We start from the raw sequence: 24,930 nt of genomic DNA, 5'->3' as shown, positions 1-24,930 counted from the left end.
CATATCTAGGTGGCAGAAAATGCTAGAGACATAAGGGTGGGCTCTTTTGAGGCAGTGTACAGAACCCCGTGCGGGGCCTCCAGCCATATCGGAATATAATAGAGACCTGGGAAATCATGGAAAAATAATCAGGCCAACTCCAACATTGTGACAACACGTTCTGGACAAGCAAGAGACAGGTTATAAATATCCGGCTTATTGGCGAGTTCTTCATGGCTTGCGGCTGTAAGCGCAAACAAGCACTTTAACAAGTGTACAGTCATATCAGTGCTGAACTTTGTTTATTCCTCTGCGCCCAGTTCAATAAACCATAATTAGTTCATAATTAAAAACAGATGGTTACGTTTTCCCTAAGTATTATGATCTCTCCTGCTGTATATTTAAAAGCTGTTCTTTTACTATTTTGTGTAAACAGAATAGAATTTTCTAATCTCTATTTGAACAGCAATCCAAAACATTACAGATGTAGTTTACCCCCCTCTCTCACTTTTGTCTATGCTTGTGTTTTCATAATGCCTGTAAAATAAGACTTTTTATAAGAGGTTTAGTGTAGACAAAAGTGGCAGGAGTCCAATTACAGATGTAGCAGAGAAGACCGAAGGCAAATACATGGCAAGTTGTTCTGCAGTTATGTGAAGATGGTAAAGGATCACACTGTAAATCACACACAGGGAGCAGACATTTCACACAGACCTCCACTCAACACAACTCCTCTCATGCTCTGATTGTATAAGAATCATCGTAATTCATCATTCTTACAGCAGGTTTCTATGCATGACCGTGTAGCATTCTGCTTTAGTGATGTTTCAAATCTTTCTACATAACATGCCGAACAGGAAAACTCAGTCTTGTTGTGTTTATGACGCTCTTGCAAACTATTCTAATTCAAAAGTTTCCAACTTGTAGAGTTTAAATAAAGATTGGTGGCACTGAAGTCATGCGTCCCTGGTGTAGTTTATAGTATTTATAGCTTGACTATTTTGAATTACTTTTTATTTTTATATTTTCAGTGTCATTTTAAGAGTGTCATTTATGATTTTTTTTAAATAAATATTTCTATTTAGCTTTAATATATTTTTATTTAGTGTTGGTTTTAGTATTTTTAGTTGTTCAGCATGATAAGGCAACTACGTTTTTTTAAAGTGCTTTTAAGTGTAACTTTTTCATCTAATATTTATAATTAATTTAAGTTGTATTTCAATATTTTTTTATTTTTTTTCACCCAAGCCAGTGGAAACATCTTATTGGCTTTTTGTCGAGGGAGCCAGATGGTAACTTCCAAGTTGGCCCTGTAGCAATTTATATACGCTTTTGTTGATCACTGTAGCTGTGACATTAGAGTTGTGATTCAAAGTATTGGAGATAAATGTTCAAGAATCAAACAAAAATATAAATTGAGCATAAACACACAAACACAAAAGAACAATTACACAGTCTACTTTACAGGAGTCAAGAAACTGTCACTCACTAACCAATGAGAACCCTTCCCCATAAGGCCCGCCCACACAACAGGTTTGTGTCAGCAAAACTAAACAAAACAAAAAGAACATTTGGGGAAAACTCTGGCAGCACAAATCCTGATCAGCAAAAAAAGACATTACAAAATTGTTAAAGGAGAAGTTCACTTCCAGAATAAAAAATTCCTGATCATTTTCTCACCCCCATGTCATCCAAGAAGTTCATGTCTTTCTTTCTTCAGTTGAAAAGAAATTAAGGTTTTTGAGGAAAACATTCCAGGATTTTTCTCCATATAGTGGACTTCAGTGGGACCCAACGGGTTGAACTACCAAATTGCAGTTTCATTGCAGCTTCAACGGGCTCTACACTGTACGGGTCTTATCTAGCAGAACGATTGCTCATTTTCTAAAAAAAAATAAAATAATTATATACTTTTTAACCGCAAATACTCATCTTGCACCAGCCTGATCTCACACATTACGTAGTCATGTTGGAAAGGTCACGCGTGACGTAGGCGAAAGCACGACCCATTGTATTGTTACTTGAAATCGCATCATATGACTCCTTTAAAAGTCTAAATATGCGTTCTATGCAAAAGAATAAGAAAAAAGCAGTAGATGTCCCAGTATTCACTGTGCATGCAGTCAAACAATACTGAGATGACATACTGCATCCTTTGAGATATTGGTAAGTTATTAATCAAATTCAGTACATAATCTAAATGTTGCGAAAGCTGGACACAGTATGTGTGTACATAGCCACCGTTACATCATTTCCTGTATTCCATCCATCCATCAGACTTGTTTATTATCATGAGAGAGGGGGAGTGTAAGGATGTACAGTTTTCCATGACCATCTCTTTCCCTTCATCTCTCCCCCGCCTTTCTCTATTTCTCTTTGGCTAAAGCAAATTTGATATATTGTAAGTGTAAAATGTAGCATCTTAATGTGGGTTTGCAGGCGGTGTGTGTTGCTGTCAGTATTAATGCACGCTCAGCAGCACTGGCAGAGTCTGTTCCACTGTTTACCAGAGTTTAGCAGCTTTCCTGGCTGAAGCCATTCAGTTTGAGTCCCAGCGGACATGTCCCACAATACTGCTAATGGCTCCAACATAGTGAGGTAGATATGTGGGGGCGTGTTAGAACGAGCCGTTTTAGGGGGGCGTGGCAGAGTCTTAACTTTGATAAAGAATATCTCTTTGGTTTTGAGACTTTAGTCTTTGCAACTTCAGGGATCTTGTCTATACACAATCAGCTTGTAACACTCCAAAGAGAAAGGAAAACTTGAAATCGCATCATATGACTCCTTTAAAAGTCTAAATATGCGTTCTATGCAAAAGAATAAGAAAAAAGCAGTAGATGTCCCAGTATTCACTGTGCATGCAGTCAAACAATACTGAGATGACATACTGCATCCTTTGAGATATTGGTAAGTTATTAATCAAATTCAGTACATAATCTAAATGTTGAGAAACCTGGACTCATAGCTAGTGTTACATCATTTCCTGTATTCCATCCATCCATCAGACTTGTTTATTATCATGAGAGAGGGGGAGTGTAAGGATGTACAGTTTTCCATGACCATCTCTTTCCCTTCATCTCTCCCCCGCCTTTCTCTATTTCTCTTTGGCTAAAGCAAATTTGATATATTGTAAGTGTAAAATGTAGCATCTTAATGTGGGTTTGCAGGCGGTGTGTGTTGCTGTCAGTATTAATGCACGCTCAGCAGCACTGACAGAGTCTGTTCCACTGTTTACCAGAGTTTAGCAGCTTTCCTGGCTGAAGCCATTCAGTTTGAGTCCCAGCGGACATGTCCCACAATACTGCTAATGGCTCCGTGTTCACGCACATTTCTAGCGTAATATTTGACCTCGACATACTGTAATGAAAAAATAGTTTTATGACATTGATGCAGCACTCATTTGAGCCTGAGTGTTTGACCGCAGTCTGGTGACTTTCACCTCTGCATCTGTTTTGTTTTTTTCCTTCACCTCATCCAGGCTGAGATTCTGAGTGTCCTGAGCCACAAAAATATTATTCAGTTCTACGGAGCCATTCTGGAAGCGCCCAACTATGGCATCGTCACAGGTAATAATAAAATGTGGTCTCTTTTTGTTTCATAAGCAGTTGAATGTTTTATTGCTCAGAGTTTCTCTTTAAATGCTCATAAGACAAAAAAAAGTTATGTTTCTCAGTTATTGTTGAGATTTCTTCTAAAACCAGGGTTCCTGCGCAGCATGGAATTCTGAGGTTATATCTCACAGTTCTTGAGAGGAAAAAAGTCTGAATTATGATAAAAGCCATATTTGGAATAACTGTCCCTATTTTGTTTTCTAAAATATAACATTAAGAATTTCTAAAAAAATAAAGTTATCATACAGGCAGAGTGTTTTTCATGACTTGTGGAGCAGACAGCCAGTGCAGCCAAAAGTTTTTAACACAACAGAATGAATTCAAGGCATGTATTTTCATTATGCAATAAAAATGCAGGTTATGAAGTGTTTAGGTTTCTTTTCATCATGTAAGCGCATGTTATCATGTGGAATTGATTTCAATAAAATATAAGATATATTTATAAAATGATATTTAATAGTTAAAATTATATTTGATAATATTAAAATAGTAAAGTAAAAATGTCAAAATAAATGTAAAAAAAAATTTGCAAGTGTGAAAGAGTATCAAACAACCCTGTAGTTTTAATAAAATGCTGCGTATCGAACTTTGGTCTGAACTTTGATCTGTTAATTGATTTGCAGCATACTTAGTCAGAAGGTTTTTAAAACCATTTATCAATATGGTCTGAAAAATCTACAGAGAAGTCTAGAAATTTGAGTCTGGAAATGTATGTAATTTTGAAATGGAAAAAAAGTGTATCTCATTGCTGTCTTAAAAGAAATCGCTCCGATATTATAGAGATCTTCTTTGTGATTATTTTGTTCTTAAGGGTTGCTGTGGTACCCCCTCTTGTACCCCTCTCCCAAACATTTCACTACTGCCTATTGCCATGTTGTTGTGACTGTAAAAAGCTTTGTGGATAATCAGGGTGTGAGGATAATTTATCAACAGGACAGACGCACACTTACACGCTTACACAGTTGCCTTGCCATTTTTTAAACATCCTATTGTGATCTTTGTCTCCAGGGATGTAAATGCGCTTATGAGCAGATTTATGTGGCCTAATCGTTTCTCGAGAGCATGTCTTTCAGTGGCTTTGTCAGCTGGGTATTCAGTAAATCTGACGGCTGTGCATGCTGTCTTCCTCTGCTCCCTGTGTGTCTGTGGATGTGTGCATGTGTAAATGGGAAACCCTGAGTGTGCTAAGCTGCGTTTGACTTCACTCGAGGGTTGGTGATAGATGATCTCATGTGTTGATTGACATCTCGACATGAGACAGGCTTTTTTGCTTGTTCAGCTTGTCTCTCTCACTCCTTTCTGCTTCTCTGTATGTAAAACTGGTTACAATGACAAGCAATACACACAAATGAGTACTTTTTATTCGACAAGGATGTGTTCAATTAATCAAAAGTGATAGTAAAGACTTTTATAATGCTACTAAAGATTTCTATTTAAATTCTTTCTGTGCACCCAAGAATGAAAAAAAAAAGGTTTCCACAAAGATATCATGCAGCATCTGTTTTCAACATTGATACTAATAAAAATGTTTCTGGAGCACCAAATCAGCATATTAGAATTAATTCTGAAGGATCATGTGACTCTTAAGACTGCAGTAATGATGCTGAAAATTCAGCTTTGCATCACAGGAATTAAACAATTTAAATAAAATGTAAATTTTAATAATATTTCACAACATTACAGTTTTTACTGTATTTTTGATCAAATAAATGCTGCCTTGGTGAGCATAAGAGACTTTTAAAAAACATTTAAAAATCTTACAGACCCCAAAATTTTCAACAGTACTGTATATGTGGTCCAAAAAATGTAGCTATCATCTACAGTATATAGCAGCTCCACAACATTTAGTTGACACATGTGGTGATGTTTGTGCGTTTGTATTGTAGAATATGCCAGCAGAGGATCACTGTATGAATATTTGTCCAGTGCTGACAGTGAGGAGATGGATATGGATCAAGTAATGACCTGGGCGATGGATATTGCTACAGGTATGTGCCTGTATGAATACACGTGTTTATGTAATGAGCTCAGTCACATTTTCCTTATGAGATAATGGCTGGTTCTGTGATTTGTTTCTCTGTAGGAATGCATTATTTACATGCCGAGGCCCCTGTGAAAGTCATTCATAGAGACCTGAAGTCAAGAAATGGTGAGCTGTGAGCAATTTCACGAGCAAAAAATGCAAACATGATGATTATAGACAAATAACAATTTTCTTTTCTCTCCATTAGTTGTTTTAACTGCAGACAATATATTAAAGGTATGTTTCCTTCGTAATAAAATCTTAGGATTTAAACTCTGCTCAAAATATAAATTTGACTGTCCCTGCGTAATGCATTTTGTTGGTGTCAGATCTGTGATTTTGGAGCATCTAAGATGGTTTCTCACACAACGCACATGTCTCTGGTGGGCACCTTCCCTTGGATGGCCCCTGAAGTGATCCAGAGTCTGCCCGTCTCAGAAACATGTGACACCTACTCATATGGGGTGGTCAGTACTTATATTTGTATGACTTACATTTGTAGTATGAATGTGCTGAGATCACGTTTTTCTATCTCTTTGTCCCTTTGAATCCTGATTAGAAAGTATTATGGTTTCACTTTCATTGTATAGAAAAGAACAGCCAGGACATTATATCTAAAGGCTAAATATCTTCTATTGTATCCCATGGAAAAAAGCAAAGCAAATGCAGAGGATTGCATTTTAGGGTTAAAAGTAGTCTAAAGTAATTAAAAAACATTAAATGATTGTTCATGCAAGGATATATGTATATATACTGTATATGTGTGTGTGTGTGTGTGTGTGTGTGTGTATGTTTGACTGTCTGAATTAATTGTTATTTCAAACACAGTCTGCATAAACTGCATTCCAAGTGTTGTTCAACCCATATATGTTTTTGTTTGTGGAATATGCCAGATTTGTTGTAGAGAGCAATGCCAGGACATATGCACATTTATTGTTTGATTTGTGGTTTGTCTTGCAGGTATTGTGGGAGATGCTGACCAGAGAAGTGCCATTTAAAGGTTTTGAGGGTTTGCAGGTGGCCTGGTTGGTGGTGGAAAAACATGAGGTACTACACAGTATCCCACAATCCCTCAGTGTTCTTAAGAGAGGAATGCTATTACTGTAAAACCACCGCATGAATGTAATGTTAGTATAGTTACATTGTATATGTCTGTATACATTGTCAGTAGTGTAGTGTAGTTAACTTTGGCGAACTCTTTTCCTGGCTTTGTTCCAAAACTTAGTGAACTGCCTTCTGTCCTACATAGACAGCTGCATCCTCACTAGACTGGATCCTCTGTTTCCCACATGGAATCTGTGCCAATAAAACTCATATGCGTTTTCATTTATCACATTTTGGTGGATTTTATCATGCTTTCAGCTACGAATGAGAGTGTTAGATCCATCTGGTGTGTGATCCTGAGTGACATAATTGTACATAAGCAGCAATTAGTTTAGCAAACAATGGATTTCAGAAAGAGCTTTATTGCTTTATTGCCAAGTGTGTTTACACACACAAGGAATTCGTCTTGGTGTCAGGAGCTTCCAGTACTTTCAGTACAGAAAGTTCACTAGAGTTTACTGTCAGCATGTTGCTAAGCTAATGACGCAATACTCTAATAAGCATAAAAATACATACCACACATAAATATCATACAAAATAGCGAACCTGAATTAGATTGAAATTTTAAGCAATACTTTTAAAGGGGTCATATGATGCTTTTTTAAAGATCATTTTGTGTATTTGGTGTAACAGAATATGTTGACATGCTTTAATGTTCAAAAAACACATTCTTTTTCAAATACTGTACATTATTGTAGGTCCTCTATGCCCCGCCTCTCTCAAACGCTTCGTTTTCTACAAAGTCCCTCCTTCCGACAAGCGCAGTCTGCTCTGATTGGCCAGCTGACCCAGTGCATTGTGATTGGCCGAACACCGCAAGCACTCGTCGGAAATGTAACGCCCCTTACCGTAATCGCGAGCTTCAGCTTTCAAAATAAATGTAAAGACAGAGCCCAAAAGGGGAACAGAGTCGCGTGACAGACACAGTGATGAAGCTGGTCTCTCTAGCTCTCTCTCACACACACACACACGCACGCACGCACGCACACACACGGTGCGCAAAACTCTGCATTTGAACAGTCAATAGCAAATACTTAAACTAATAACAAAACAGTAGCTGATTCAGAAGCGCCAGATTGTCATAGCAAAGTCAGAATTACCTCCTCTCCTAGGTTCACAAAACGGTCGTCCATAAAATGCATTGCTGTTCTGTTGTAAGTAATCTTAAAGATTCCTAAATGCATCTACTTTCGGAAGGCCAAATAAAGTGCTTTTGCTTTCGCCTAGAAACACACAGCATCTCCCTGACATGGCTGCTTCAACACTAACTGCGGTTACTGAAACCACGCCTTCTTTCTTTGCGTGCACATTTGGGCGGCATTATGCAAATATTTCCACATAGTGAGGTAGATATGTGGGGGCGTGTTAGAACGAGCCGTTTTAGGGGGGCGTGGCAGAGTCTTAACTTTGATAAAGAATATCTCTTTGGTTTTGAGACTTTAGTCTTTGCAACTTCAGGGATCTTATCTATGCACAATCAGCTTGTAACACTCCAAAGAGAAAGGAAAACTTGAAATCGCATCATATGACCCCTTTAAGTACTGAATTAATTTGTGGTACGTATAGAATCACTAATTCTCTCACTAGCTATGTTTACATGCACTCGTTTTCTTCAGTTTGACTGAATCTAATCCGATGTCAGATTCTGAAAGTCCTGTTTATATGAACCCTAAGCTTTGCAATCTGATTCACATATTTGTTTACATGTGCATTACATGTATTCTGAACAAAACGCATGAGTTATGCCCAGTTGCCACATTCAGAACTGGAGAAAGTAAAGAAAGTATTTTAACTTTTATTAACTTTTGGAACAGACTTTTGCATGGATCGCACCTAATCATAATGTTCTGGAACAGTTACGTTTCTTGTTCTTTCTGTGGGATGGAATGGAACAGTATGATAATGGATTCCATTGCTTGCTTTAGTTGGTTATTTATAGCGGGCTGATCCAGAGGCTTCAATACATACCTCTGCAACTTTTATTGAGCACTAGCACACATTACGGAGAGTTAAAATATATTGTAGTTCTCTTTATGCATCTGCAGAGAAGCCATCAGGTGGAGATCGGATTAGACCACAGTGGTTTTAGTGCTGTGGGGGCGTAGTCAGGAAACCTTTTTAGATAAACATCCCAGCCTGAGACAGAGTTACAGGCTTATAAGAGAAAATGTTGGCGAGGGGGAGTGGGAGAGGTCAAAAGATGGATGAAAAGATATTTTGGTTTATGTTAAATTCCCAGTGGGAAGGAGCAGTTTCCATTTTCTCGTGGGCTCATGATTATGTGGTGTGCCAGTGCTGTTTGTCAGATCCAATACTGTGCAGCTATTGCTATTGGACGAGCCACTTGGACAGTATTAGATTCCTACATGTGTGGCTTATCAAATGGGATTCGACAAGTCTCCATTACAGCATCTCTCCTCACATGCTCTTAAAGTTCCATTATCTTGAGTGCGAACTCAGTTTTATCACTTAGCAGTGTAAACAGCGGCCATGTAAAAGCTCTTTGTTAATCCTTATATACTGGTTATTATATATATATCAGACTCTTTGAAAATGGAGATATACGCTCCATTTGAGTTGTGATGTAAACTTAGCCCAGAGGAACGCTTTGCAGCAGTTGCTTTTGAGAGCTTAAACCGGACATGTGCTAAAATTAGAATTGTATGTAATGGCTGCTATAATGGGTTTTTGAAATGGATTCTAATGCGTGTGCTTGTGTCTGGTGTTTGTGTGGGTTATGTGTTCCAGAGGCCGACCATTCCCAGCAGCTGCCCCGCTAGCTTTGCGGACCTGATGAGATGCTGCTGGATTGCAGAGCCCAAGGTACATGGTGGAATAGAGCCGAAATTCAGCTCATATGATGCTCAGGATCGCTGGAATCATAATAACTGTTTACATTTAGTCATTCGGCAGATGCTTTTATTCAAAGAGACTTGCAAATGAAGGAACATCACAAGCAGCCATTCAAGTGAAGTCTTAGGGCTTTACAAGTCAAGATTTTAAAATTAAACTATGCATGTTTGTGAACATCTTCACAGTGAGTCCGAAATAACTGTAAGACTCATTCTAGATTGTTCTCTTTTTTTCAGCAAGTGGAGAATTAGTGTATTTTTTTTTAGAGAATGGTGATTCATAATCAAATTCAATGTGAACAGTTTAATAGCAAAAAGCTATTGCGTGCAAATTCTGCCATTTATTCTTACTGACCTCCGTGTGAATTTTTCATGAGTTCTCAAATTTCATTTGATAGTGAATAGGTATGTGTGTAGAAGGTTTATGACCTAACATTTTAAGAGCTAAATGAGAAAGGAACCAAAAATGATGAGGTTTTTATCACTTTAATGAATGCTTGATCTCAAACTTTGATTACATTGTGCTGAAGAATAGCCATAATAAAACTTTCATCTCCAGGAAAGGCCACAGTTCAAACAGATCCTGAGCACCCTAGAAACCATGAAAAATGACAGCAAACTGCCCGACCAATGCAACTCCTTCTTACATAACAAAGCAGAGTGGAGGTACGTACAGTCCAGAACCTTTTTTTTTTTAAGTGTTCTGAAGTGTTAAATTGAAAAAAAAAAAAGGTTATAAGCAAGCTTCGAACAAAAATTTGCCAACGTATTTGTATTAATCTGTGCAAATGATAAGTGTGATTCATATGGACGCATAACCTAACTGTAAAAAGTGTATACTTTGGAAACATAATCAGTAGCCAGTTTCATACAACTTATAAGAATTAAAAACACGTAAAGCATAAGTTAAAAACCAAAATATGAAACGGGAAGTAACTGTATGTAAGATCCATGAATAATGCGGAAATTACTGCAAATCATTATTTCAGTTTATCTGTTGATTCATCAAAACTAGCAAAACTGTTAATGTAATGGACACACATGAGAGTTTAAAAAGCTGAAATATGACGCTTTTTAAAATACTTGAAAAAAATGTGTGTTATTCAAGGTAAATTTGTCTACATTTTATTAGCTGTCTCTGACTACTTCACTTTTTAGCCATATGAAATTACAACATATAAACTTACTGGCATAATTGTGAAATTATCCAAATAAAGTTGAACTTGTATTAAACTTTAAACTTGCTTTTAAACTTTCGTGAGTATCAAGTTTTCGAGGAACTATAGTATAATAATTTAAGTAAAAAAGTAGACTAGGTTACAACTCACAGAGGTACGAGTTGTAAGAGCGAAAACACAAATAGAGGAAACAAACACAATGAATGCTTGGCTTCAGCTGAGCTGCAGTGCATGAAGAGAGAGATGTCAGAAATGAACTGAGAGGAATGGAAAAAGAGCGAGCAGCAGAAGGGGGAGGAAGAGGGAGGGTGAGACATTCTGGAAACGCTCCTCATGAGAGTGGTAGAGAAATCAATTCTAGCAGAAGGGGAGGTTTTGAGAGTGTGTGTGGAGAGATTTTGGCAGGGGCTGATATGGCTTTTGAGGGCGGAGGGGGGCATTCTGGCCTTCCTTTACATACCTGTTTATAAATAACCAAAGGAAAGGGTTTGTGTGGGAGGTTGTATTGTTTAGCATACAGTACCACCTGCTGGCACAGATAGGAATCGCATAAAGCTGGGTTTGTTTGTTTTTTAGGTGCATTTCGGTTTGGTGATAAATGATACAGTTTGTTAATCAAACTTCCTGTGTCTTCTCCTGTAAGGTGTGAGATTGAGGAGACGCTGGAACGCTTAAAGCAGTTGGAGATGGAGTTGAGCTGTAAGGAGCAGGAGCTGGCAGAAAGAGAAAGACGACTGACGGAGTGGGAAAACAGACTTATGGAAAGATCCAGATCCTGCACTCCTGTGAGTCCTTATCATTCTGTGCTAAAAAAACATAACTCCTCATTTTGCAACCACACTTCTGCATACTATGTACTACATAGTATATAGTATTACAATCTAGAAGGGCGAGAATCCTCATTATTACCATTATTGTATTACAGTTCAGTTTGATGCCTCTAGTGAACCCTTCACCTTTATGGAGTGTGTCATTTTTGCACCACTAGTGGGATCAGTTGTTATATAATAACTATAAAGAGTATTCTCAAACTCGCCTTGTCTGAAATTGGATAGACAAACAGTCTCTCCCAAAACTCTGATTGAGCTCAAATTGCTGTGTTGAGCAGGTCTAGATGTTTTGATAGTGTCACTGTGTTTATACTTTCTGCTGGAAATCCACCTATGAATGACTTACTTATAGTTGTCTATGCATGTGAAGCTGAGATACTGTAGGAGAAAGAAGGAAGTATACACTATGGGCCTCATTCGTGAAACATGGGCAGAATGATTTTGTGTGTGTGTGTGTGTGTGTGTGTGTGTGTGTACCTACTTAACCATATTTTGGGGACAAATTTGTACCCAAAAGTGAGCTAAACCTGACAAAATCTCCAAAAACCTCCCTTTGGGGACGTCCTCATTTGGAAAAACTGGTATAAAAAAGTTTTTTTTTTAATTGTAAAAATGCAGAAAGTTTTAGGTTTATTCAGTTTGATGCCTCTAGTGAACCCTTCACCTTTATGGAGTGTGTCATTTTTGCACCACTAGTGGGATCAGTTGTTATATAATAACTATAAAGAGTATTCTCAAACTCGCCTTGTCTGAAATTGGATAGACAAACAGTCTCTCCCAAAACTCTGATTGAGCTCAAATTGCTGTGTTGAGCAGGTCTAGATGTTTTGATAGTGTCACTGTGTTTATACTTTCTGCTGGAAATCCACCTATGAATGGCTTACTTATAGTTGTCTATGCATGTGAAGCTGAGATACTGTAGGAGAAAGAAGGAAGTATACACTATGGGCCTCATTCGTGAAACATGGGCAGAATGATTTTGTGTGTGTGTGTGTGTGTGTGTGTGTGTGTGTACCTACTTAACCATATTTTGGGGACAAATTTGTACCCAAAAGTGAGCTAAACCTGACAAAATCTCCAAAAACCTCCCTTTGGGGACGTCCTCATTTGGAAAAACTGGTATAAAAAAGTTTTTTTTTTAATTGTAAAAATGCAGAAAGTTTTAGGTTTAGGTGTAGGGTGATGGAATATACAGTTTGTACAGTTCTAGTTCCATTACGCCTATGGAATGTCCCCATTTAGATAGCTAAGTAAACGTGTGTGTGTGTGTGTGTGTGTGTGTCTGCGCATGTTTTTCTGACAAATGAGGACATACATTTGTATAATGACAAAGGTATGACATAGGTATTACAAGGAGAAGGTGACTTTTCAGGACATTACCCCATGTCCCCACTTTTCAAAACGCTTATAAATCACACAGAATGGAGTGTATTGAAAATCTGAAATAGCACAAAGTTTCCTGTGAGGGGTAGGTTTAGGGGTAGGGTTGGTGTAGGGCAATAGAAAATACGGTCTGTACAGTATAAAAACCATTACGCCTATGGGATGTCCCCACTTTTCACAAATGTAAACGTGTGTGTGTGTGTAAATCATTCGTAAAGCCATTGGATTTATGTAAATTTTCGGATTTATGAAAATGTTAATATTTTCAAAATGTTAGATGGTACACAAAAAATGTACGCCTGCTCCCAACCATGTGTAAATGATGCGTAAATCATCCAAATGTTTCGTTTTCCTTTAGACACTGCATTTTGATAGCTCTATATGTAGTATAATAATATTTTATGAGTTTGTTTGCCAAAATAGCTAGGTAAACTTTAAGATATTGAGGTTAAACATATTTGGCTTGCTGTCCGCAGTGGAGGGGCTCATTAACATACACGCGTTTAACTATCAAATCTGAGGTTTGTGAATCCGAAGGAGAGTTTTTGGGAAGGTCCATTTTACACGCCTGTTATTCCTAATTTATTCAGATATTTATGAAATTAAGAATAATTAAGTGATGTTGATCAAGAGTTTTATTTGACACACCAATGCACAGGTTTTTTTAAGTTGTAGAATGCTGACATTGTCATGTTTTCATGTGACCTGCAGCACTCTGATAAAGTAGGAAGTCACTCAAAGGAGTAGTGAGACTAAAACAAGCCTTTGAATTGTGTGCAACATTACTGATAGTGTGCCTTAATTGTGTCGTGCAAATTCTGGCAGGCATAGAAGGTCATCTGAGTACATTTGCATAGAGAAAATCTGCATTAATACAGTGTACACAGTAACATGGCCTCGTGAGGAAGAAGTGTAAGAAAGAAGTACTTACTTTAGTATTACATACAGTATATTAACTTTAAATGTAATATTGAATACCACACTACACTACAGTTAAAATATAATAAAGTACTTGTGCTTTTGTATGTCAGTCAACACATCAAAATAAGTCTCTTCATTAAAGCATGGCAAAAATTATTAAACCTAATGATTTAAAATGCACTTTAAAGTATAAGTTTTGATTTGACATTATTACAAAGTGCACTTAGTATACTCATTTTTAAAAGTGTACTTAGGAGTGTTAAGAAACTAATGAAAGTGTACTCATTAATTACACTGAGGCCTTTATTTCATTAATATTATATTATCTGCAACTTTTTTTAAAGTACACTACAAATGCACATTAAATGCAATTAAGCACACTTCTTTTTCACAAGGATGGCCATCACCATGGAGTTTCAAGATTATTCAAAAAGTAATTAAAATCTTAAAAGGTCATGTTTAAAAGTTAAGGGGATTTCTATAGTCAATATAATTAATAAAAAAGAAAATTTAAAAAAAGTTTTCTTTGTAAGTATCTCTATAAAAATATTGGTAGCACTTAAATATATATATATATATATATATATATATATATATATACTGTATATAATGTATTATAAAAGTAGTTTTAATGCATTAATTATGCTTTGTAATGAACCTTATAATGCATTTTATAATCTCATGAATAATTGTAATCACAGTTATAATGCATTATAATGTGATATCTATTCATTGTTACACCTTTAGAAAGTATTAGAAAACATTAAAACATAAACAAGCCTTTAAATATTAAAATGCATTTGAATTTTAACTAACTTTACAATTATTTATGAAAATATACAATGCATTATAATATACATTATGAGTAATGCTTTATACATAAAGGCTTTAAGGGTGTTTTTAAAAAATCTTAGAAAATCACAGGAATAGGAATGCTGTAGTTTCCATTTAACGTAAATGTGAATGTACATTTCCACCTCTAATTCCAATGACTATCTACAAACTTTCAATTGACTTTGTTCTTTCCGCAGCTGTTTTCACATATTTCCCCCTTGGCAGCCACTCTCAGTGCGGAGTCCTTCTATGAGGCTCATATGGAGGAGAGCAAAAGCTCGGAGGTCAGCTGTCAGATTTCATCAACCTGCAGTAACGGGGATCTGGGCCAGGCCAGCCTACAGAAGCTCATGCTGGGGTTCGGGGACGTCTTTGACCTGGATATGAACATTCCCAGTGGTAACCTCGTCAGCCAATCAGGGATGCAGTTGAACATGCAAGCAAAGAAGAATTCCTCCAAATCCTGCAGTGTTCGTGAGGGACGCAAACTGAACATGGCCATCACCATGGACGACTTTGGCTGGTCTGACGACGACAGCGATTAGTGGAGAACAGCACGGTACGATAGGGCGGGGTTAGATGGGGTCAGAGCCGGTCCCAGCAAGGTCAAATGTCTCGAGTCAGAGCTAGCAAAATCAGGAATTTATAGTTTAAACTGTAACGATTGATCTGAATATTTTTAAAGATTGTTGCACCCATGTGTGGTATGTTTCAGTGCAAAAAAACATGCATTACTTGATCCAGAGCAGAATATTACGCTACCGTTAGCAGTAGGGCTGCTGTTCTGAATATACCGGTTAACCAGTATAAATAAATAGCAAGCACGATGAATGATACTGCGTTGTAATTGGGAAGATACAGGGTACTGCATAAAGGCCCATAAATGGCAGGATTTACCATTGGTAGAAGGGATTTACCTCTGCCTTCTCTGAGACACCAGATTATACTGAGATTTCCCGAGACACACATTTACAGTATTTATAAAGTGTGATGTGAGATTTAATGGGATTTCTGAAGCTGTGTTTTTGTAAAGCCCTGAAGTTTTTATAAAATAAAGGAAATACTGAACAACTTGTGTGAAATGGGTCAAGCTGCAAGGGAATATTTTCAATATTTATATTATTATATATTATAATTCTCTCACTGGAGTGCTTTCAAAGCTTCCATTGAATTGTCTTTAGTTGTAGCCTAAAACCACTTAATTCATTAGGTGTAGCCTAAAACCACTTAATTCATTAGGTTTGCTAAGGTAAGACTATTATTACTATTGCTCAAACTTAGGTTTATGGATTTGAACAAACCTCTAACCCCAAGTATTAATTTTCAGCACTAAAGTTGTTCTGCATTGTTTATACTTTACTTTTTTAGAGGTCAAGTCATTTTTTAAAAACAAATTGAAGTAGATTTTTAACGTTTTTTTTTAATTTTATTTGTAATATTAATTGTATTATGAATATATTCATTCGAATATTTTAAGTCATCCTGCACACCCGAGGGCTCATATGCATTATAAAGTTACAGGCTTACAAAAAGGGATACTTGTCTGGTTATAATTCTTATCTATTGTATAAACATTGCTTGGTCTGGTAGCACACAGTTGTATGTTGTGTATCCATAAGTCTGATGTTTAGCTCAGTGTGTGTGGCCACTGTGATTCACTGGAGGTTGAGATGTTTGGGTGCGTTTGCTCCCAGTAGAGATCCAGCTCTCCTGTTTCACACGCGAGACAAACACATAACCCTAATCATTGTGAGTACATGTTTAATCTGTAAAATATATCCAAAGCAGGAGACTGGATAAGAAGATTAGTCTGTGTCGAAAACATTATGTGGTTTGGTTCCATGGCTTATAATATAGAGCAGCAGGAGTCAAATGCTTGGACATGTTTGACTGAATGTAGTTTTCTCATGATCTTGAGGATTTCAAGGATTTGGTTTAAATGCTTCAAAATAGTTTTGCAGACAAAGATAATTGTGGGAGGCTTTTAAAACACCATTGGAAAGGTTTGCCAGGGCCACCACAAAACAAATTGGTGTGCAGAGATGTAATCTAAGAAAAGATGTGCCTTTAAATATGAGTTTTAACTGAAAATTAGTCTAGTTTCCAATGAAGTTCTATAACCTTTCACATTATTGTGCAAGTGTGAAGATGGGTCAATTTATCCACATTTTAAAAGCAAACTCTGGGGAGTGCTTAAAATACTGCTGACACTCTTTTTAGCGTACCTGTGAAAACCCTTCTTCCTTTTCCTCTTACACTAGTGAACATAACATGGCTGCTTAACATAGTCACAATAATACACGTCAGCTACATTAAGCTGTGAAATTTTGGCAAGACCGTCCCGCCTAGTCTAGCCTGATTACCAGTTTTGCTTCCTTGTCGCAGTAATACAAATATATTTTAAATCTTATAAAATATTTTTTTAAAAAAGACAATGGCAGCAGATTTTTGCATTTTTATTTGAACATTTATTTGAACATTTTTATTTCATGGAATGTGTTTATAACAGAACATTTACCATATTTTAGGTCAGGCATGAGTTGCCTTGCTTGGTTGTGCAAGGATCAGCAAGCCCCTCAACTTAATACTCTTCTCCTTCTTCATCCTCTTCTCCGACACTGTCTGTTCCCACCTCTTCATAATCCTTCTCCAGGGCAGCCATGTCTTCTCTGGCCTCTGAGAACTCACCTTCCTCCATACCTTCACCCACATACCAATGAACAAAAGCTCTCTTGGCGTACATCAGATCGAATTTGTGATCCAGACGAGCCCAGGCTTCAGCAATAGCTGTGGTGTTGCTCAGCATACATACAGCTCGCTGCACCTTAGCCAGGTCTCCTCCAGGAACCACGGTCGGTGGCTGGTAGTTGATGCCAACCTTGAATCCAGTGGGACACCAGTCCACAAACTGGATGCTACGTTTGGTTTTGATGGTGGCGATGGCAGAGTTGACGTCTTTGGGAACGACATCTCCACGGTACAGCAGACAACAAGCCATGTACTTGCCGTGACGAGGGTCACATTTCACCATCTGATTGGCTGGCTCGAAGCAAGCATTAGTGATGTCAGCAACAGACAGCTGCTCATGGTAGGCTTTCTCTGCAGAGATCACTGGGGCGTAGGTGGCCAGTGGGAAGTGGATACGTGGATAGGGGACCAAGTTGGTTTGGAACTCGGTCAGATCTACATTCAGGGCTCCATCGAAACGCAGGGATGCAGTGATGGAGGAAACGATCTGCCCGATCAGCCTGTTGAGGTTTGTGTAGGTGGGACGCTCGATGTCGAGGTTTCTACGGCAGATATCGTAGATGGCCTCATTGTCTACCATGAAGGCACAGTCGGAGTGCTCGAGAGTGGTGTGGGTGGTAAGAATGGAGTTGTAGGGCTCCACCACTGCAGTGGACACTTGAGGAGCTGGATAGACCGCAAACTCAAGTTTAGACTTCTTTCCATAGTCAACAGAGAGCCGTTCCATTAGGAGAGAGGTGAACCCAGAGCCGGTGCCACCACCAAAACTGTGGAAGATCAGGAAGCCCTGGAGCCCAGTGCACTGATCAGCCTGAAAACAATTAGTGAACATTAAGATGGGAGATATATAATAACATTATAGTAATTATAACTAAATGAACTATTATTTGATTGCCTAGTGACTAGCATTTTTTAAAGGTGAACTTGTATGTTCTGTGATCTTCCCAACTAATATTCAGTGTATAGGTTAGATGGTGGCAGTATGTGCGTCTTACCAGTTTGCGAGTCCTGTCCAGCACCAGGTCAATGATCTCCTTGCCAATGGTGTAGTGCCCACGGGCGTAGTTGTTGGCAGCATCTTCTTTACCTGTGATCAACTGCTCAGGGTGGAAAAGCTGGCGGTAGGTACCTGTGCGCACCTCATCTGAAAAAAAGGATAGACTTCTTTTAACTACAAGCTAAAACACCTAAAGTTGCTCCAAAGATCAATTTAACAGCTGGGGACAAAACCAAAATGCATAAATTACCAATGACAGTGGGCTCCAGATCGACAAAGACTGCTCTTGGAACATGTTTTCCAGCTCCAGTCTCACTGAAGAAGGTGTTGAAGGAGTCATCTCCACCTCCAATGGTTTTGTCACTAGGCATCTGACCATCTGGCTGGATCCCATGCTCCAGGCAATACAGCTCCCAGCATGCATTGCCCATCTGGGCTCCGGCTTGGCCGACGTGCATGGAAATACATTCACGCTATAGCAAGAAAGGGAAAAAAAAAGATATGGTTAGCATCAAAAACTTGGAAAATGATTGGAAGAAAAATTATTTGTGCTCATGTAAATGAAACATGTCATTAAATCTATCAAATACATAGGCATCATTAAAGAAAGAATAAAGTTACTGCACAAATTTGTTCACCTGGAAAACGACGTAACAGCAGGAATTTATACAAACATATTACATCCATACAGGAAACTGAGCAGAGCGGTAGGGCAGGATGTTTATCTTTTCATATGTTAAAGCTGTTGAATGGTGCCTTTGAATGCCAGAAACGTGACCGTATACATTGTTTCACTGTATCATTATAAATTCCTAACATTACAGACAAGTTAAGTGATAGATAGGGACTTTCCTTCAAATCAAAATATATCAGAAACATGCTCAGTGCCCAGTAACAGGGAGCACTGCCTAAGATGACCCGTTTCCGAAGATCAATGTGTCTGTATGTGGATCAATACCCATTACCAGCTCCCAACCAGCCACACTGCAGCGGTTCCAGTCGTTTTTATCTGCATGAACGCATGCAGGCTTAAATGCTGACTAGGCCCAAAGTTAAGGGAGAGTGTAAAACACACCCATTTTGATATATGAATCATAGAACTTGAGCATCTATTGAGCGAGACTGTGACTTATGACCAGGGCTGCAGTCTGGTTCTCATGAGAGCACCTGGAGATTTGGTTCGGTACTCACACTGCACACAGCGTGACTCATAAAATAGAACTATAAAAAATAAAATTAATAGTGATAATAGTATAATTGCAATTTATTGATTTTGTATTTTAATAAATTGAAAATAAAATAGTTATTTTATAGTACACTTAAAAGTACAATGCTAACATTGACTTTTGTTTAATTAATTTACATGATTTTCAAACCTAAAATCAGCCAGCTTTTATTTTGGCGGGATGCCGGCTTGTAAGTATATAAGCTGACGGGTTTAGCGCTGTCGCGCGACAGTGAATGAAATGGCAGTTTTGCATTTTGCTTTCAACCGGCAGCGCATAGCCTAGATTGATGCTTTCAGTTTGAGTGGAAATCTTATACAGCATTACAGTCGATCTAAAGCCGTGATTGTGCATTAACAGCGGTCAACAATGTCGGTACGCAAATGAGCGGTCTGGTCTGAACGCATCGCATTTTTTAATTTGATCGCGCATGCGCACCAATTCTGCACACCCCTGCTTGTATCTGTAGTTTAGGGGAAGAGACCCAAAGGGCAGGGCTGGTCCCTTCCCCCACCCAACGGTACCACCCAGTTTTCGGTATTATTCAGTGACAAGAAAAGGCGCCATAACTGGAGACTTTTATGCTCGTCTTTGAAATTCTGACGCGTCTGCTCCTCCGCCCTGTCGCGCATCTAACACAATCCTAAGCTATAGATATAAACCTTTAATGTCTGACCATGTCTGAATAACTAATATATGTACCTTAGGAGGACGTTTATCGATTTTCTACATGAATCGGCTTGGCTTTAGCCGTTTTCTTTGTTCGGCGTGTCGTTAGAAAGTGCGCCACATCCCAAAGCTCCTGCGCGTGCGCCCGCCCAAAATGCTTTTAAACACCACACGCTAAGATTTAACGAACGAACATAGCTTCTGTCTTATATTTTAAGACAGGATGGTACTTTAAATTTAATACAAAACAAGTCATTTCGTACTAAATACGAACATCTCAGGCTGTAAAAGACCGTTTTACACACAGAAAACAATCGTATTTACTGAAATTAGACGTGAATATAAGACTCACCATTTTGTCAGATTTTCCTTCAGACCGACGTTAAGGGTTCGGAGAATGAAGGCGGAATTGCGGCGGAAGGGGCCAGGCTAAGGTTATATAGCGTCGCGCGACCGGATGCAGGAGGGGCGGGGCTCTGGCTTCACTCTGGCGGGAGCGACCGTTAGCGGAGGGAACATTGGGGCGGGGCTTCATGTGTGAACGCCGCATTCAGTCAGAAAAGGATTGAGGATGGAAAGTGCCCAGTAAGTCAAGGGAGGAGGTTCTTAAAGGGGTCATATGATGCGATTTCAAGTTTTCCTTTCTCTTTGGAGTGTTACAAGCTGATTGTGCATAGATAAGATCCCTGAAGTTGCAAAGACTAAAGTCTCAAAACCAAAGAGATATTCTTTATCAAAGTTAAGACTCTGCCACGCCCCCCTAAAACGGCTCGTTCTAACACGCCCCCACATATCTACCTCACTATGTGGAAATATTTGCATAATGCCGCCCAAATGTTCACGCAAAGAAAGAAGGCGTGGTTTCAGTAACCGCAGTTAGTGTTGAAGCAGCATGTCAGGGAGACGCTGTGTGTTTCTAGGCGAAAGCAAAAGCACTTTATTTGGCCTTCCGAAAGTAGATGCATTTAGGAATCTTTAAGATTACTTACAACAGAACAGCAATGCATTTTATGGACGACCGGTTCGTGAACCTAGGAGAGGAGGTAATTCTGACTTTGCTATGACAATCTGGCGCTTCTGAATCAGCTACTGTTTTGTTATTAGTTTAAGTATTTGCTATTGACTGTTCAAATGCGGAGTTTTGCGCATCGTGTGTGTGTGTGTGTGTGCGAGAGAGAGAGCGAGAGAGAGAGAGAGAGGGGGGGGGTCACATCACAGTGGAGTCAGCTGTCTTAACCGGGGCTTGTGTACTGCAAACACATACCAGCTTCATCACTGTGTCTGTCACGAGACTCTGTTCTGTGGCTCTGTCTTTACATTTATTTAGAAAGCTGAAGCCTGCAAATATGGTAAGGGGCGTTACATTTCCGACGAGTGTTTGCGGTGTTCGGCCAATCACAATGCACTGGGTCAGCTGGCCAATCAGAGCAGACTGCGCTTGTCGGAAGGAGGGACTTTGTAGAAAACGAAGCGTTTGAGAGAGGCGGGGCATAGAGGACCTACAATAATGTACAGTATTTGAAAAATAATGTGTTTTTTGAACATTAAAGCATGTCAACATATTCTGTTACACCAAATACACAAAATAATGATCTTTAAAAAAGCATCATATGACCCCTTTAATTTAAATTGTAAAAAAATTAATAAATAAATAAACTCAATTTACACCCTACCGCAAATATTGGACACTGGGTGAAGTCATTTTTATGATATATATTTGAATAATATCCACCATAAACCCTTATCACCACACCGGACAGACACATGTTAGGTTTCAGTCAGACTTACAAAGGTTTTAAGAAAAGTTAGACATTTCCACCAATGTTTAAGTCTTTATTTTATGTTATAATTTGAATAAATTTGTGAACAGTTGACTTCAAGAAAGAGTTCACTGAAAAATGCTAATTGCCGTTATTCAACTCTCATATTGTCCCAACCCATTATTTCATCTGTGGAACACTAAAAGTAGATTTTTTTTAACTATATTTGGCAAAGTCCTTTTCAACATAATATGAATGTATAAAGTAAAGTGAATGTGTACTGTCAAACTTAAAAAAGGACTAAATACAAGTATCATAAATGGGGTTTTCAAACTCAGGGGACCGCAAGAGAGTGCTAAGGAGTCGGTCGATAAGTTTAGAGAAAAACAGTGTTAAAAATTTAATATTAAATAATACAATTAAAAGTGAGTAGGAAAGAACATAATAGAAACTAAATATTTTAGAAATAATATTTTATTATTTTTAGTGTAATTTTTTTAAATGGGGTCTTTACACATAAAATATACAGCAGCATTTTAAATTTTAGCATGGGGTCCCTCACACGAGAATAATTGAAGCCTGAAAACCCCTGGTTTATATGACTTGTGCAATACATTCTTTACTCTTAGCTTAGCTTTTTTTGTTATAACACATTGTAAGCAAGCACAAAGATTGTTTTTAAAAACATTTCATGTTTCGTCAACTTTCTCAAAACCTATTGCATTCACATAATAATTTTCATAATAAAATGTTGCTTTCAAAAAATAATAGGCTTTTCATTTTGAATGGCACCTAAAGGACAGATCATTTCTGAAACTTGATACTTAAAGGGCATTTGCTATAGAAGACCAGAACATATTTAATCAGGTCTGAAAACATGTTACAGTAACACAGTCACATTTGCACATGGTAGTCTTCACATTAACGCACCCTCACATATATCGGTTATGAACTTTGCACTTTGACAGATATGTCAGGTATCCAGATCTGCTCTGCAGGAAGCCTCAGCAGATGTTCTCTAAACTGGAAGACAATATTGTACAATATTTTCACATCAAGCACATTGACTGCAATGATGCTTTCTCACTCGTTCCCCACATGAGATTTTGTGGCTTAGATAAGACTCTGTTTAGAGAAGGGATCAGAGAAGAATGTCTGGAATGCTTGGTAGGCTGGATGGTGTTTTTAAGCGGGGGGCAGTGCATTTGTGTCAGCATATGAGAGGAAAGAAGCTATGAAAGTGTCAAATTAAAATTATTATTATGCTCCCAAATGTGAGAGACCATAAAAAGTCATCTGGTCTTAATGGGAAGGGTCTATATTCCTCCTGCGTCAGATGGGGTGGGGGCAGATTTGTTTAAAGGTGTCATAGGATGCCCATTTTCCACAAGTTGATATGATTCTTTATGGTTTCTTCTGCAGATGAGGCTGGATCATGAATGATTCGCGCGAACATATACGCATTTATGTAGATCGGGGGTGCATTCCCTTCAGAAACAAAGGTAATCCACTGCGATTTCAGCGGCTCAGATGTCAGGAGTAAATGACGACTGCTATGTTTATTATTACGTCCAACAACAGAACACCTCAATCGCTTGTTAGGAGTCATTCTTGTCTACATCTGCTCCGGCGGTGAAACAATGGTGGACTGATGACAGCTCACTCAGGGCGGGTCTAATGTTGTGTTCAAGTCATGTCGGATAGATCGTATTTATGAGTTGAATGCACATGAACACCACCACAAAGTCGTTATTACGAGTGGGAAACTCGAAATTTTCTTTAAGCCCCGAGTTTCCGAGTTGGGGGCGTGTCAATGAGAAACATGGCGGAATCGATGGATGCAACGTTTGTAGTTGACGGTAATTTTTTGTTTAAATTGATAGTTTAGTTGTCCTATAAACTTAAATTGGTCATGTTCTTGTTACGCAGCTGAAATCCAAGTAAAAAAATGCAGACCCTGTTGTATTTTCTTGTAATTTATTAAAAGAAGGTACACCGCCATCTTGTGCCGACTAAACAGACTTGAACGCACCTGACGTCGTAATTACGACTTGTCAACTCATAAGTACGAATGTCCCAGGAGGACTTGAACGCAGCATATGGTAAGACACCAGTCCAGTCTGTGCTGAAATGCTACTGTCAATCAAATTATAGTGGGAGGGGCCTGTCTGTGTGATGTCACACAGACAGGCATCTGAGATCGGCTCGATTTGAGAAAGGGGAAAACATTTAACCAGATTTAAAAAAAAAAACACTGGGTGGATTTTTATCATTATAGGGTGGTTGTGTACACACACTGCCAACACACATTTCAGTTCAAACAACTTGTAAAAGTGCATGTAGCATCCTATGACCCCTTTAAAGTTGAATGAAAGGAGCTGTATGTATAATGAACTGTTAAGTGCTTGCTTTGCATCCAAATAGATTATCTTCAATGTAAATTAGAGCATTGTTTGTGGAATTTACCCTTGTGGAACTATTTTCAATCTCACCTCACATTAAAAAAAAACTTCTTAGTGTAATTTATGTTAAAATCACTTGTACAACCAAGTTGACTATACTTAAAAAATGTAAGGTAGCAAATTAAGTGGTTTTTATGTTAAAATAGGTGGAATTTTTTACAGCTTAAAGTGTTTCTGCTTAAGATTTACTTTAGTTTTGGAAAGACATTTGAGTGTTGTCTAAAAATTATCTTAAAGTTACATTTATATCATTTATCTCAACAACTGATATGTTTCAGATTTCACTAGAATTTGGTATAACATGATTTTAAACTTCAAGTCTGTGCAAGGGCATCTCAAGCATGCTGAAACAG

At 38.2% G+C, this 24,930-nt stretch overlaps 2 protein-coding genes across 2 annotated transcripts; one reads left to right on the top strand and one right to left on the bottom strand.

Annotated features, from left to right (window-relative positions):
- Positions 1-2,539: 2,539 nt before the first annotated feature.
- Positions 2,540-15,761, top strand: LOC107551895 (mitogen-activated protein kinase kinase kinase MLT-like). The gene is made up of 11 exons (XM_016233658.1): positions 2,540-2,572; positions 3,458-3,545; positions 5,477-5,578; positions 5,674-5,739; positions 5,822-5,850; positions 5,943-6,080; positions 6,574-6,660; positions 9,466-9,540; positions 10,129-10,235; positions 11,391-11,532; positions 14,913-15,761. The coding sequence occupies exons 1-11, from the start codon at positions 2,540-2,542 to the stop codon at positions 15,258-15,260; spliced, it is 1,215 nt and encodes a 404-aa protein (XP_016089144.1). The 3' UTR covers positions 15,261-15,761.
- Positions 15,762-17,155: 1,394 nt separating this feature from the next.
- Positions 17,156-20,801, bottom strand: tuba8l4 (tubulin, alpha 8 like 4). Its single transcript, XM_016233708.1, has 4 exons — positions 20,708-20,801; positions 18,711-18,933; positions 18,459-18,607; positions 17,156-18,274 (listed from the first exon to the last, which is right to left on the bottom strand). The coding sequence occupies exons 1-4, from the start codon at positions 20,708-20,710 to the stop codon at positions 17,297-17,299; spliced, it is 1,353 nt and encodes a 450-aa protein (XP_016089194.1). The 5' UTR covers positions 20,711-20,801; the 3' UTR covers positions 17,156-17,296.
- Positions 20,802-24,930: the final 4,129 nt, after the last annotated feature.

This window comes from Sinocyclocheilus grahami, unplaced genomic scaffold (genome assembly GCF_001515645.1).
Source record: "Sinocyclocheilus grahami isolate Dianchi unplaced genomic scaffold, SAMN03320097.WGS_v1.1 scaffold437.1, whole genome shotgun sequence".
Lineage (NCBI taxonomy): Eukaryota > Metazoa > Chordata > Actinopteri > Cypriniformes > Cyprinidae > Sinocyclocheilus > Sinocyclocheilus grahami.
The sequence above is the reverse complement of the archived record's forward strand: the minus strand, read 5'-3'. Positions and strand labels throughout refer to the sequence as shown.